Here is a 16191-nt window from a genome sequence, read left to right as displayed (position 1 = left end):
CATTGTTTAGCTGGATGCTTGCCAAGAAACACAGCTGCAATGGTATGGCGAGCCATTTTGACTTTTATTTATTCCCATGATATGAATTCTTGATATCTTTAGTTAAAATGCTAATTCTTTACATCAAAAATTGAATTTCTACTAGTAAAAATGTTTTGTTTTTTTATATATCAACAATGATATCATCACTTGCAGAAATATGAGTTCTTGATATCAATAATTCAATTTCAAACAAATATACACTATATTGCCAAAAGTTTTGGGACATCTGCCTTTACCTGCACATGAACTTTAATGCCATCCCATTGTTAATCCGTAGGGTGTAATATGGAGTCGGCTCACCCTTTGCAGCTCTAACAGCTTCAGCTCTTCTGGGAAGGCTTTCCTCAAGGTTTAGGAGTGTGTTTATGGGGATTTTTGACCATTCTTCTAGAAGCTCATTTGTGAGGTCAGGCACTGATGTTGGACGAGAAGGCCTGGCTCTCAGTCTCCGCTCTAATTCATCCCAAAGCTGTTCTATCGGGTTGAGCTCAGGACTCTGTGCAGGCCAGTCAAGTTCCTCCACACCAAACTCCTCATCCATGTCTTTATGGACCGACGCTTTGTGCACTGGAGCGCAGTCATGTTGGAACAGGAAGGGGCCGTCCCCAAACTTTTCCTACAAAGTTGGGCGCATGAAATTGTCTTAAATGTCTTGATATGCTGAAGCATTAAGAGTTCCTTTCACTGGAACTAAAGGGCCAAGCCCAACCCCTGAAAATCAACCCCACACCATAATCCTCCCTCCACCAAACTTTCCACTTGGCACAATGCAGTCAGGCAAGTACCATTCTACAGGCAACTGTGTCTGTAGCTGTCAACTGCAGAAAGCTGGTGACTTCTGTGCACTGTGATGCACAGACCCTACCACGGCCCCACGCTTGAGTTCACTGAGCGCCTGAGTGACCCATTCTTTCACTAATGTGTGTAGAAGTCTCTGCAGGCCTAGTGCTTGATTTTTTTTACACCTGCTGTGGATATGGAAGTGATTGGAACACCTGAATTCAATGATTTGGAGGGGTGTCCCAATACCTTTTGCAATACAGTGTGTGTGTGTGTATATATATATATATACAGTCTTGTTCAAAATAATAGCAGTACAATGTGACTAACCAGAATAATCAAGGTTTTTAGTATATTTTTTATTGCTACGTGGCAAACAAGTTACCAGTAGGTTCAGTAGATTCTCAGAAAACAAACAAGACCCAGCATTCATGATATGCACGCTCTTAAGGCTGTGCTATTGGGCAATTAGTTGAAAGGGGTGTGTTCAAAAAAATAGCAGTGTCTACCTTTGACTGTACAAACTCAAAACTATTTTGTACAAACATTTTTTTTTCTGGGATTTAGCAATCCTGCGAATCACTAAACTAATATTTAGTTGTATGACCACAATTTTTTAAAATCTGTGTGGGATGGAGTCAACCAACTTGTGGCACCTCTCAGCTGTTATTCCACTCCATGATTCTTTAACAACATTCCACAATTCATTCACATTTCTTGGTTTTGCTTCAGAAACAGCATTTTTGATATCACCCCACAAGTTCTCAATTGGATTAAGGTCTGGAGATTGGGCTGGCCACTCCATAACATAAATTTTGTTGGTTTGGAACCAAGACTTTGCCCGTTTACTAGTGTGTTTTGGGTCATTGTCTTGTTAAAACAACCGTTTCAAGGGCATGTCCTCTTCAGCATAGGGCAACATGACCTCTTCAAGTATTTTAACATATGCAAACTGATCCATGATCCCTGGTATGCGATAAATAGGCCCAATACCATAGTAGGAGAAACATGCCCATATCATGATGCTTGCACCTCCATGCTTCACTGTCTTCACTGTGTACTGTGGCTTGAATTCAGAGTTTGGGGGTCGTCTCACAAACTGCCTGTGGCCCTTGGACCCAAAAAGAACAATTTTACTCTCATCAGTCCACAAAATGTTCCTCCATTTCTCTTTAGGCCAGTTGATGTGTTCTTTGGCAAATTGTAACCTCTTCTGCACATGCCTTTTTTTTAACAGAGGGACTTTGCGGGGGATTCTTGAAAATAGATTAGCTTCACACAGACGTCTTCTAACTGTCACAGTACTTACAGGTAACTCCAGACTGTCTTTGATCATCCTGGAGGTGATCATTGGCTGAGCCTTTGCCATTCTGGTTATTCTTCTATCCATTTTGATGGTTGTCTTCCGTTTTCTTCCACGTCTCTCTGGTTTTGCTCTCCATTTTAAGGCATTGGAGATGTTTAGCTGAACAGCCTATCATTTTTTGCACCTCTTTATAGGTTTTCCCCTCTCTAATCAACTTTTTAATCAAAGTACGCTGTTCTTCTGAACAATGTCTTGAACGACCCATTTTCTTCAGCTTTCAAATGCATGTTCAACAAGTGTTGGCTTCATCCTTAAATAGGGGCCACCTGATTCACACCTGTTTCTTCACAAAATTGATGACCTCAGTGATTGAATGCCACACTGCTATTTTTTTGAACACACCCCTTTCAACTAATTCAACTAATTGCCCAATTGCACAGCCTTAAGAGCGTGCATATCATGAATGCTGGGTCTTGTTTGTTTTCTGAGAATCTACTGAACCTACTGGTAACTTGTTTGCCACGTAGCAATAAAAAATATACTAAAAACCTTGATTATTCTGGTTAGTCACATTGTACTGCTATTATTTTGAACAAGACTGTATATATATATATATATATATATATATATATATATATATATATATATATATATATATATATATATATATATATATATATTTATATATACATATTTCAATTAAATATAAATTCCTGATAACAAGAACTCAGCTGTCATTAGTGGAAATGTTAATTATTCATATCTGTAAATATATTTCAACATGTTATTTCTGATATCAGTAATTAGGAGAGTAATTTACTAGCTAAAATGTAATCCTTGATATGAAGAATTTGTATTTCTGCAAGTGATGACATTTTTTTATATCTGAATTACAAGAATCAGTAAGATAGCTGCTCTTGCTAGTAGAAATCCAATTTCTGATGTCAAGACTTAGCATTTTATCTAGTAAAAATTGAATTGCTGATATCAAGAATTCATAGCCTGAGAATAAATAAAAGTTAAAACGGCTTGCCATAAATTGGTTACACGCGCGTGTGACGTCACTACATCGGTTTTACTGCATTCATTTAGCTTTTCATTTTATAATGATTAATCGGCATTATTTTGATTTATTATCTGAACAAACCCCTAAAACTTAGTATTAAGTTATATTAAAAATGTTTTAGCTAAACTACAGCATGTCACGCTGCTGACTGACAGGTCATGTGACGCCATCCCGCGGTTATTCTGATCACCGACAACCTATGCCGACAACAAACTGCAGAAGCTCGTCTCTGAGCGTCTGCGGCGCGGGGAAGTCAGTGACAGGAGGCCGGCCAGGAGTGAGGAGGATGTGGAGGTGGCTTCAGGTGGGCAGGAGGGCGGATCTCTTTTGTTCTTTTCTTCGTTTGATTGACAGCTCTGTACCTGCACTGCGCCACTAAAGGGGGGCTTTATCCACTTTAACAGCTGCTGCTGCTGTGTGTGTGTGTGTGTGTGAGTGTGTGTCAGTCACACTCACTCAGTCTCCATCGAGACAGCAACCGAGCACCTGTCTCTCTACAAAAAATGTTCATGCGACACATCTCACCAGTTTTATGTTAATTTCATACTGTATGATAAACAGATAATGAGATTCATAAACTCTGGTTGGGAATTCATGACTCTGAGCACAGACACAGGTTTGCAAAATATCTTTCTAAAATATCTTTATCTGATTTTGCAGCGCAGCACTCATTTTAAATGCTGTAATATATATATATATATATATATATATATATATATATATATATATATATATAATATATATATATTTAGTTTTACTGTAAGCATTTATCAGATAATGTCAAAACGCCAAAAAAAAGGGCTTTAAACATGTCTAAATGAATTTAATTTAGGATTAGCCTTTGAAAAAAATGGCTTTGTGACGGTTATATAAAATCATACTTTTTTTCATAAGGGTTTGGTCTGTTTCAATGTGCTCACATTTGTATATTGTAATATTTTTTATAGGTCAATACGTTTTGCTCTTATTTTGTGGGAAAATAATAATAAAAAAATAGTTTTAGTTTGATGGATTTTTTTTTAGACAATTCATATATTGTTCCTGCACTTAATATAATTTGTCCTTGTCAGTTTTAGGTGGTTAATGTTTATATATAATGTAGGAAGAAAGCCTTTGGATATAATCTATAATCCACTTTACTCCAGTCACTCAAACTAAACCAGAGAGATGGGAAAGACTGACAGAAAAAAATGTATTTATATGTTTGTGCCAAAATTGAAACAATATGTTTACCTCTTTATCATTAAACATCATGAATTTATTTCAAAAACTGAAAAACTTAATGATTTCATGACACAAGACCATGTAAAAAGTGAAATAAAAGGACCTTTATTACAAATCTAATTTCCACAAATCTAAATGCTAATTTTCAGAGAAATTGTGCAAATAAAAGAAAGTTCTGTAATCTGTTACAAGCTTTCATGATATCTCTGTGTTTAATATGCGAGAGAACAGTACGATTCATAAAAACAAACATAAAATCAGTAAAAGCTCAGTATGACAGTGTGAAGTACAAGAGAAAGACTGATTTGCATATCCGTGCTGAACACTGTTAAACCGTCAGTGTTTCATGCTAAACTTTAAAAATGTCAGGAGTAAAAGGTGTTTGATTTGAAACAGGTGCGTCGTCGTCTTCTGTGTGTGTGTGTCAGATGATCTGGCTTCACTCGACGTCCTTCTGCAGACTGGAAACACAAACACAACGCCACATTACACTCCTTCAGATATGCAGCGACACACATGCAGGTCAGACTGAAGCTGATGTATCTGCGTGTACAGATAGAAAATAACCATCAAGTCAGTCTGAAACTGCTTTCACATTTGACTTCTGACCTACTGGGGTTGAGAGAGTGAGAGAAACATACTTCACCCAAATCACTCAAATGTTACCCGAATTCCAGCAAGCAAGTGACATCGACAAACTGTTATATCTCAGGAGAAGAAGAGAAATGTCTCCACTTGGCAGCACAGTATGTGTCCTCCTGCCATATCATGAGGGACAAAGGCAGAACACTCTTGAGTCTCTTCACTGCTCTCTGGAACCATTTGCTCTGTATTTTACAACCTATTGAGTTATGTCATAATATATTTACAATATAGCAATGTATATGTTTTTATTTTTCTTTAATTATATTATGTATTTATATATCCATACCTGCATAACTTAGCTGAATTGAATAGAGAGAGAGAGAGAGAGAGAGAGAGAGAGAGAGAGAGAGAGAGAGAGAGAGAGAGAGAGAGAGAGAGAGAGAGAGAGAGAGAGAGAGAGAGAGAGAGAGAGCGGTCTGCGAGCCAGGACTCGTCTAAAGCACTATATTGGCGTTTTTCCATTACACAGTACCAGCTCGCCTCGCCTCGACTCACATTTGTTTGGTTTTCCACCGTGTATAAGTTGTACCTGTACCTGCTTCCAGACACATTTTTTGTATCACCTCCGGCGAGGTTCTAAGCGAGCTGAGGCGATACTAAAATGTGACATGAAAACACGGCAGACTGCTGATGTTTGTCTTCTTGCTGTGAGAAACAGACGCATCCCGAGGATCCAAAACAGCATCCACTTAAAATACTCCATTGTCCTGCGTTTGTGTTGTCTGGCGATCACCAGACGAAGCTCAATTTAAGATTGAACATTGGTCTGGGAGTCTGCTTTGCACAAGAGGTGTGATCAACTGACATTATTCAAATGAGTCTGTATGCAATTGGACAGTCCTTCAACCAATCAGACCACAAAAGGTGTGATCAGCTGACATTATTCAAATGAATCTGTATGCAATTGGACAGTCCTTCAACCAATCAGACCACAAGAGGCGTGATCAATGGGCAACGATCCATCACTTCTCTATCGGTCATCGTGTTAAACCAGCCAATAGCGCGCCAGTTGGATAAGCCAGTCTGTGATTGGTTCCCGCAAAAGTGTAACAGAAGCAGTAGAAATTAATGTACAGGTTTCCAGACTGAGTTGACGAGTGAAATCAAATCACAGACAGATCAGGCTGGGTTTTAGCCTGACAAGCCAGACCCACATCAAGATGTTTGGTCTGGAAACTCTCCATTGACAGCTCAATCCGAGTGGCGGATAAACGGTTGTCTTTCAAACTCCCTCTGCACGCGATAGGATAGCGCTACAACCAACCAGAGCAACGAAGGTGAAGCAGAGCTTGTTGACAGATTAAACATTCACCGTATCCGGTCGGCTAAACTCTGAACACATCTTCCCTTCTTAAGAATGACTTCAGTGCCGTTCTTTGTTCTTTTCTCAGAGAAAAGCTTAACTCCAAGTCTTCCAGAGTCGCGGTCAGAGCTGATTCGAAAGACCGCCGTTCGCCAGTTTCTGTGTTTACTAGAAGCACGCAAACGCAACTCGGCCGTCGTCATTATGGCCCCGCCCACCGACTCTATACACGATGTGATTGGTCTGGCAAGAGTTAGGCGATTATAGCTCAGAAGGGTATTGAGAGTTGCTAGACGACACTCGCGGCAGATTAGATTTGCTGCCACTAGGGTGCGTCTAGATTTCTAGGCTAGCTGGGTTTACCCAGTCTAGTGTGTGTGTCGCGTAGAAGATTACGTCACGGCAGTTTCCTGTGGCGTCGCTATGATGACCAGGTACTATTGTGGAGGTACTATCTGAAATGGAAAACGGAGCGAAACGCATATTTTTCCATACATATCGATACTGAAATATCTAAAACTCTTTCGATACTCATTTTCCACAGAATAGACACACAACATCAGCTTACCCCCACCCCCTGCACATAATTTTACTCATTCCTGCAGATTTTGTGAACACACATAAAGCCACCTATCAGGAATAAATTGAGGTCTTTATCGCTGCTTATTGCGCTTAAACAGTCAAAAAAACACACAAAATAATGGCGAGTATTCATGTAAACACAGTGAGTTATGTTTTAGGAGAACTTAAAGTGACAGCAGCCTAATATACCTGTTAAAATATCTACATGGCAAGTTTTCCGATGTCAAAATTGTGGCCAGTGATAATGCTATTAACTTTGGAAAACCACTAGCCATAGTGGCTGGTGAGCAAAAAAAAGTTAATGCAAGCCTTTCTTACTAATATATACCATATACAGTGAGGAAAATAAGTATTTGAACACCCTGCTATTTTGCAAGTTCTCCCACTTAGAAACCATGGAGGGGTCTGAAATTGTCATCGTAGGTGCATGTCCACTGTGAGAAACAATCACACAAAAAAATCTTTCACAATTTTTTTTTTTTTTAACTATTTATTTGTATGATACAGCTGAAAATAAGTATTTGAACACCTGTCTATCAGCTAGAATTCTGACCCTCAGACCTGTTAGTTTGCCTTTAAAATATCCACCTCCACTCCATTTATTATCCTAAATTAGTTGCACCTATTTGAGGTCGTTAGCTGCATAAAGACACCTGTCCACCCCATACAATCGGTAAGAATCCAACTACTAACATGGCCAAGACCAAAGAGCTGTCCAAAGACACTAGAGACAAAATTGTACACCTCCACAAGGCTGGAAAGGGCTACGGGAAAATAAGCAGGCCTGGTGAAAAAAGGTCCACTGTTGGAGCAATCATTAGAAAATGGAAGAAGCTAAACATGACTGTCAATCTCCCTCAGACTGGGGCTCCATGCAAGATCTCACCTCGTGGGGTCTCAATGATCCTAAGAAAGGTGAGAAATCAGCCCAGAACAACCCGGGAGGAGCTGGTCAATGGCCTGAAAACAGCTGGGACCACCGTTTCCAAGGTTACTGTTGGTAATACACTAAGACGTCATGGTTTGAAATCATGCATGGCACGGAAGGTTCCCCTGTTTAACCAGCACATGTCCAGGCCCGTCTTAAGTTTGCCAATGACCATTTGGATGATCCAGAGGAGTCATGGGAGAAAGTCATGTGGTCAGATGAGACCAAAATATTCCTTTTTGGTCATAATTCCACTAAACGTGTTTGGAGGAAGAAGAATGATGAGTACCATCCCAAGAACACCATCCCTACTGTGAAGCATGGGGGTGGTAGCATCATGCTTTGGGGTGTTTTTCTACACATGGGACAGGGCGACTGCACTGTATTAAGGAGAGGATGACCGGGGCCATGTATTGCAAGATTTTGGGGAACAACCTCCTTCCCTCAGTTAGAGCATTGAAGATGGTTCGAGGCTGGGTCTTCCAACATGACAATGACCCGAAGCACACAGCCAGGATAACCAAGGAGTGGTTCTGTAAGAAGCATATCAAGGTTCAGGCGTGGCCTAGCCAGTCTCCAGAGCTAAACCCGATAGAGAATCTTTGGAGAGAGCTCAAACTCCGTGTTTCTCAGTGACAGGCCAGGAACCTGACTGATCTAGAGAAGATCTGTGTGGAGGAGTGGGCCAAAATCCCTCCTGCAGTGTGTGCAAACCTGGTGAAAAACTACAGGAAACGTTTGACCTCTGTAATTGCAAACAGAGGCTACTGTACCAAATATTAACATTGATTTTCTCAGGTGTTTAAACACTTATTTGCAGCTGTATCATACAAATAAAGAGTTAAAAATTCATACATTGTGATTTCTGGATTTTTTTTTTAGATTATGTCTCTCACAGTGGACATGCCCCTACGATGACCGTTTCAGACCCCTCCATGATTTCTAAGTGGGAGAACTTGCAAAACAGCAGGGTGTTCAAATACTTGTTTTCCTCACTGTATAAAGTTTTGATCCCCGTGGAAAACTAACCTCTCCAAATACTCCTTGACGTTGTCGTGTCCGTAGAATTTGGCTAGTCTGGTGAGAGCCCCGGTGGCGCAGCGTCCATCACGCTTCCTGCACAGACTGCAGTTACACACTCCTCGACAGATGGGACACTCCCACGACTGCAGGACACACAAACACATCATCATCATCATCATCATGTGAAGAATCTCATTTATATCTCATATCAAGAAAGTGCATGCATAAAACTTTAGTATCTGTAATAATTTTAGGTCAACAATAACTCAGGCTCAAGCGACTTACAGGATCCAGCAGGGCCGTGCGGACGTCTTCCCCGTAGCGGTTGCGTAAACAGGGGCCGCAGAACTGACCTTTGACCCCCTGGCAGTACATGCCCCTGCATTCTGTCTTGGTGTCGAGGGTCTTCTGACGGCACTGGTGGCACGTGCTGCCCTGAGAGCGCAGGCGTCGTGTTAATGCAGCAAAGACAAGCACGACAGAGGAACAGCAGTGATGCAGCAGCACTCACGTTATCTTTATCGAGGATTTTGTCTTTGGCGCGATCGGCGACGTTCTCCAGCTCTTCTTCTGTGATGTCCTCCGGCATGCGGATGGACTCGCGGGCGCGCCGCTTCTTCTTCCGGGGCCGCACGTCTCCGAGACCATCCTTCACCTGCAGGACACACACACGCGCGCGCACACGCACACACATACACACACACACACACACACACACACACACACACACACACACACACACCAGCGTCAGGTCAAACTACTTCACTCAAGACCACAAACTGTGGGGGACGTTTATGCTTTTGGATTCGAGGAATTATAATGCACCAAAATTACGTAATACAAAATACACCATTCATCTTTAACATTTTGTCTTAAAGATACTAAATAATAGATTTTAAAAATAAAAATACATTAAAAAAATATTAGCAATGATAATTTATTTTAAAGTGCTTTTTAACGTTCCTACAACAGGCTTACATGAATAAAATCTATTGCAGCTATTGCGTCTGAAGCGGTTCAATAAAGCAGTGCCTTTCCTACTCTGCACTGATTGGTCAGATGACTCGGTCTGTTGTGATTGGTTGACTCTGCTCTGATTGGTCAGGTGACCCAGCCTGTTATGATAGGTCTACTCTGCTCTGATTGGTCAGATGACTCAGTCTGTTGTGATTGGTCTGGTCTATTCTGCTCTGATTGGTCAGACAGCCCAGTCTGTTGTGATTGGTCTGGTCTACTCTGCTCTGATTGGTCAGATGACCTAGTCTGTTGTGATTGGTCTGGTCTACTCTCCTCTGATTGGTCAGACGGCCCAGTCTGTTGTGATTGGTCTGGTCTACTCTCCTCTGATTGGTCAGACGGCCCAGTCTGTTGTGACTGGTCTACTCTGCTCTGATTGGTCAGACGGCCCAGTCTGTTGTGACTGGTCTACTCTGCTCTGATTGGTCAGATGACTCAGTCTGTTGTGATTGGTCTGGTCTACTCTGCTCTGATTGGTCAGACGGCCCAGTCTGTTGTGACTGGTCTACTCTGCTCTGATTGGTCAGACGGCCCAGTCTGTTGTGATTGGAGGATAGATGACTTTGATTGAAATCAGTTCAGTGATTTGTGTCTGTCTTACCTCCATCAGGCGCTGGATGTCGATTTGGCCGCTCTGTCTCTTCTGAGTGGCCGGTTTTTCCTCCACCTCGATCCCGAAATGCTCGCGGGGTCTGGCCTTGCGGCCCGGGTTCCGTCTCTCGCTCTGAACCTCTGAAAAACGACGTTTTGGGGTTGATGGCTTCTTTTTCTTCTATTTAGGGCAAAGACAAGCCATCATTAAAAAAACAACACACATTTTGTAATGGCACTGGAAGAGAGAAAGCCATTTGAAGGCATGTGCGAGTGTGTTCTGAGCGCTACGGAGGTGTAGGAGATCGTGAGCTCTTACTGTGGGAGTCGTTCTGGAAGGAAGTTCAGGCAAAGAACTCAAGTCTGCAAAAAGTTTTGCAAGCTGCAAGAAAAGATTGTTTTAAAGTTAACAAGATCGTACAAGCAATTATACAAAAAGAATAAACTTAATTTACATAAATATTGTATTAAAAGTATTAAATGTTGCAACTATATGATAATACTATAATGAATTAATACTTTTAAAAAAATATATAGATAATACATACATATACACACACACACTTGCGCGTACGTATTTTCCGGACTATAAGTCGCTCCGGAGTATAAGTCGCATCAGTCAAAAAATGCGTCATGACGCGGAAAAAAACATATATAAGTCGCACTGGACTATAAGTCGCATTAGGACAGAGCTGGAGCCGCGCGCATGCGAGCACGCGAGCACCCGCGCGCGCATGCGAGCACCTGCTCGCGTGCACTCGCTCGTGCCCGCTTCACTGCATAACCCGAGCAGAAGAAAGAAAGTTTGAAGTGAGTGAGAAACTTGTAAGGGACTGGCGAAAAGCAGAGGTTACTTTAACTGTGATGAAGAAGAAAAAGAAATCTACTTGCGGACTGTAAGCAAGATGGCCAGATCTGAAGGAACGAGTCCACAGACGCTTGAACTCTCTGCCGGGAGAGGCGCAGCCGCGCGAGACGAACGCTGTGAGAATCGTTCTCCGCTGCATGTTTTACTACATGCTGTTTGTGTTTTGCAGAATAACATTTTCTTTATGGGGGCATTTTGTTTGTGTTCAGTCTTTCTAAGTTGTTGTCTATAAGTAAATATTAGGCTACAGGAGCAGCATAGAGCGCATTCTCGCGACTATATGTTTATTCTTGTCAGTCAGTATGAATTAAATTTGATATATAAGTCGCACCTGACTATAAGTCGCAGGACCAGCCAAACTATGAAAAAAAGTGCGACTTATAGTCCGGAAAATACGGTAGTATATTTAATAATTTAATATGTTTTATACAAATATATATTAAAATATTAAATATTATGCTACAAATATAAATATACATTTTAATTAATTAAAAAATACTTAAATATATTATTTCATTAAATGAGTATATATATCAATACATACACATTTAATATATACTGTTTTTAAGTATTTTCTTTTGAAATAATTTTGTTTTAAAATGTATAATTTTTTTATTATACTATTAATTCAAAACTACGTGTATATATATATATGTGTGTATGTATGTATGTATGTGTATATATATATATATATATATATATATATATATATATATATATATATATATATATATATACACACACACACACACACACACACACTTATACTGTCAAAATTAACTAAATTAATAAAACAAATACTTAGAAATATTATATTAAAGTTACAAATATTACATTAGTAAAATGTATTTTATATATATATATATATATATATATATATATATATATATATATATATATATATATATATATATATATATATATATATAGGTGTATAAAATGAACATTATTTTAAAATAATACCATTGCTTTATTTTCCTGAATGTTTTTGGCTCTTTTGCTCAGTATCTGCATCTCTTCGTCTGTCAGTAGACTCTCCACATTGGTCATGCCATCAGAGGGTTTTGATTGGCTCTCCGGACGTTTACTCTCACATAAAACTGGCTTTGATCGTTCCGGTTCACGCCGCTTCCTGCTTCCTCCTGCTGGCTTGCTGCTGATGGGTGGGGCTGTGGGCGTGGCCTCTTTCTTGCCTTTTCTGGCCGTGTTTCGTTTAGGGGCGGGGCCTCTTTTGGCAGGAAACTTGAATGCGACACACAGTCCAGAGCTGCGCCTCTTTTTAGACGCCGGTTCCTCCCCGTCAGAATAAAAGCCGTTGTCGTCGCTGTCTTCATCAGACCCCCCACTCTGCATGTGAAATGGTTGTGTTAGGATTATATCTGAATATTAATGTTCAAACAGAAGAGGAGTTTTAAAGGGGATTACCACAGGTTTTTTCCAATCACACTCTTCCCTGGTGAATCCCTTGAACTCCCCCTCGCTGTCTGTGTCCATGAAGGCCTGTGCCAGCTCATCTGGGCTGTTTTTGGACCTGAAGCAAACACCCTGCGATGTGACAGAACACATTATTATTCCTGGATTGTGCGAAAACCAACTCAATTATTAATAGCGCTGTTTTGCTGCTACTGCCAAAATCATAAGAGATAAACAGCATGGAGGAGACCTGCCATTTTCTCTAGTATATTTATATTTCGAATTATCGGACATACAGGGGAAACCTTTCTGATTTCAAGGCAGTGTTTGCACGAGGTAAAGCCTAACCCTGGGGTTTCCTCACAGCAGATGGAGGGTGTCTTGAGACCGACAGCGTTTTATTGTGTTCTGCTCGTGTGAATCACAACAACTCAATTCCCTGGACCATTTGTACAATCAAATCTTGGAAAACTAAGATCACCAGGCTGAAAAAAAGAACCAGAAATGCCCTGGTTTTCTAGCATTTGGTATATTTCATTCTATTCTGTTGGGTTGATGTCGAGTTTAATTAAGGGTTTGTGCCTCTGCAAACACCGGTGACTTGTAACGGTCAGATTTGTAATATTTGTAAAAAAGCCACATAAATACACTGCATTTTTGATGCTATGTCTGCATTTTTTTCTGCTGATTTTATCAAGTTACAGTCATAATTGTTCAGGTTTTAATGTTTAAAATCAATTAGCAATCTGTGCTTTTTTTATACCATTAGAAAAATATGTATGTTCTCATAAATCCCCCCCCAAATCCATTCCCATAACTTCTGTCAGAGATACTAACGGGCTTCCAGGATCCCTTGGATTGGATGCTGTCTCTGCTGTCGTCTGACAGGTCCGTCACATCCAGCTGCTTCGCCTGAAAACACAAGCATTAAATAATGAAGAATAAAGTCACAATATGTAATTTTTTGCCGGGGCTTTTATTCTGTCGCGGACGAGCGCTTTCTCTTCTTCCGCTCGTGTGTGTGGGGTTTTATCACAATACACACATTTGAGTGTATTGAAAGTTATGTTATAATGCTACTCTGTTCGTTCACTCGGCCGCCATTATGAGACACAATCGTAAAAAAAAATAGCAAAGATAAGCCGGATATTAGCCATGGTAAAACATGGTACTCGTGGTAAATCAAGAAAACAAGATTTAAACAATATTAAGATTAACTGTGTTGGGCTGTAGAACAATCAACAATGATTAGTTTTGTGTCAATGAATGCATCCAAAAACAATATAAGCAGAAATTGAGGGTAACCCAGATATGATGTCATAGGTCTGAGTCCTGGTTAAAATTACTTATTTCTCTGGATTTAAACATTCTTGGAAACATTTATGATAATGTAAGTACACAAGTCAACAAAATATATAACATTGTTCTAGTGGCTTTTGGATATTTTAATACAAAAATCTTACATATTGTGCTTTTAATAATAATATTTTATTTTAATTATTATTAAGCATAACAATAATGTCAAAGAAAAAAAACATTAATTAGTGTTATTATTATTACATTATAAATAATAAAAACAATAATAATGCATCAAATAAGAATGTAAATCACTTATTGTTAATATGATATTTTGGCTTCATTATAATTATTATTAATATGACCTTTGCTCGTTATATTATTGTGATCACCATCATTATATTAACTTAATACAAGCATGAAAAAATATTCATAAATTCAAAATAAAGTAAACCAAAAGCATGTAACGTAAAGTTAATGTTTAGTGATCATGCGTGCAGTTCAAAACACTAACGTTACAGACAATGTCACATAATCATCGGTTAAATCACATTTTTAAATCACATTTGCTGATGGTCTGACTCAATTAATATGCATTATGTATTTAAAACTGTGATCATTGCTGTAACTGTAACTTATGTTACTCGCTTTCTGCATATGTGTGCAATGCTGTGTTGCTCAACTTTTGTTATCGTCGCTCTTTGTCAATGAGATTATAGAAGCACATTTTTAAATAGACAAAATCCTTCTCGCCCTTACCTTCAATGACGCGTTGCGGGTTTTCATCATTTTAGGAAATAAAGTGATTTCTTGTGCTTTTCAGTGTGTGTGATTTAAACTCTTTCATGAATGAATGGTTTAAAAAACAACACGAGCGGACAGGAGGCGGTGAGGAAACGGAGGGGAGTCCATTACTTAATATGTCAGCAGTTCGCTTCGAATTTGATTTAGCGACACAATATGTATTATATATAATATCTATAAACATGTAATAGATTATATTAAACAAATAAGTCTCCTTTCTAAACGTCAATGTAAGCGTTTACTTTACCGCGTCCCCCCCCCCCGCGTTCCGAATGGAACAGTCCAGCTTGCAGCGCTTACCAGTTTCGCGGGAAATGCCTTATGCAGACGCCCATCATACACACAATGCGTGCATAGTCAAGTCAAGTCAATTCTATATAGTGCTTTTTACAATGCAGATTGTCTCAAATCAGCTTCACATAGGCAATGAAGAATGAACACACCAATAAAGGGCATAATGTAATTATTAACGCAGCTAAACGCACTTCAAAGGCCTGTTGAAGATATATTAGTCTACATAACAAAGTAAAACCTTGACCAATAGAGCCAGACAACTAGTTTGACAGAAAATATGGCCATTTAACTCCAACCTTTAACACACTCACCAGCCTATAACAGTATGGTATACTGCTGCCATAAACACTTCTTAGGATTGTGGAAATGTAACATATTTTAGCTCAGTAGGTTATGATACCCAAATATTCAATTAGGCCTATGCTTATTGGTTATACTATATCCTATACTCAATGTGGCCTTTGGAAAGGTATTTGATATTCATCATAAATGGTTTATCTGTGCACATGTTTTTTTTAAATTCATGTGGCCTTAATCTTTAATCAAAATAAAATCTTTGATTATGTTCACTTACATGAGAGCGGGGCAACCTGAGACATGTGTTCAATCGAAATTGTGATCATTTATAGACATTTTAGTAGCTATAGTATTTTTGTTTCTTTAGTTTTGTTTTGTCCCTGTCCTTAACATCAACCTGCCAAGGGACTATGGATGAAAATTAGTGAGTGTTGGCAAAATCTGAGGTATTTTACATATTTTTATGTTTTATTCATGTGTTGTATGTAATGTATTGTCCCTGATTAAACAAATAAATAAATAAATAATAGATCCACCAATAGTAAAACGACAAAGATCCAATCATCCAATCAATTCCCCTTGGACAAAATAAAGCCTTGACCAATCTTTTTTCCTGTTCGAGAAGCCGTTTTACTTGGATATACGTCACATAGAATGTGGAATAACAGATAATCGCAACTTCTGTTTCATATCAACTTTAACATGCCTAAAA

At 39.3% G+C, this 16191-nt stretch overlaps 1 protein-coding gene across 1 annotated transcript; it reads right to left on the bottom strand.

Moving 5' to 3' along the window:
• Window positions 1-4500: 4500 nt before the first annotated feature.
• Window positions 4501-14978, bottom strand: cdca7b (cell division cycle associated 7b). The gene is made up of 10 exons (XM_067425696.1): window positions 14844-14978; window positions 13626-13700; window positions 12801-12920; window positions 12339-12722; window positions 10827-10889; window positions 10518-10688; window positions 9411-9554; window positions 9185-9334; window positions 8906-9042; window positions 4501-4879 (listed from the first exon to the last, which is right to left on the bottom strand). The coding sequence occupies exons 1-10, from the start codon at window positions 14871-14873 to the stop codon at window positions 4858-4860; spliced, it is 1296 nt and encodes a 431-aa protein (XP_067281797.1). The 5' UTR covers window positions 14874-14978; the 3' UTR covers window positions 4501-4857.
• Between the last annotated feature and the right edge of the window lie 1213 nt (window positions 14979-16191).

Source organism: Pseudorasbora parva, chromosome 19, assembly GCF_024679245.1.
Source record: "Pseudorasbora parva isolate DD20220531a chromosome 19, ASM2467924v1, whole genome shotgun sequence".
In the NCBI taxonomy this organism is placed as follows: Eukaryota; Metazoa; Chordata; class Actinopteri; order Cypriniformes; family Gobionidae; genus Pseudorasbora; species Pseudorasbora parva.
Note: the sequence above shows the minus strand (reverse complement) of the source record. Positions and strands in the feature narration are given on the sequence as shown.

What these genes read in the sequence shown, in the direction of transcription:
- cdca7b (XM_067425696.1), bottom strand. Translation starts at nt 14,873, where the DNA reads ATGATGAAAACCCGCAACGCGTCATTGAAG. An exon ending in CCCGCAACGCGTCATTGAAG is followed by an intron (nt 13,701 to 14,843) that starts GTAAGGGCGAGA and finishes TTGTGTTTTCAG; the next exon opens with GCGAAGCAGCTGGATGTGAC. An exon ending in CTTCCAGAACGACTCCCACA is followed by an intron (nt 10,689 to 10,826) that starts GTAAGAGCTCAC and finishes TGCCCTAAATAG; the next exon opens with AAGAAAAAGAAGCCATCAAC.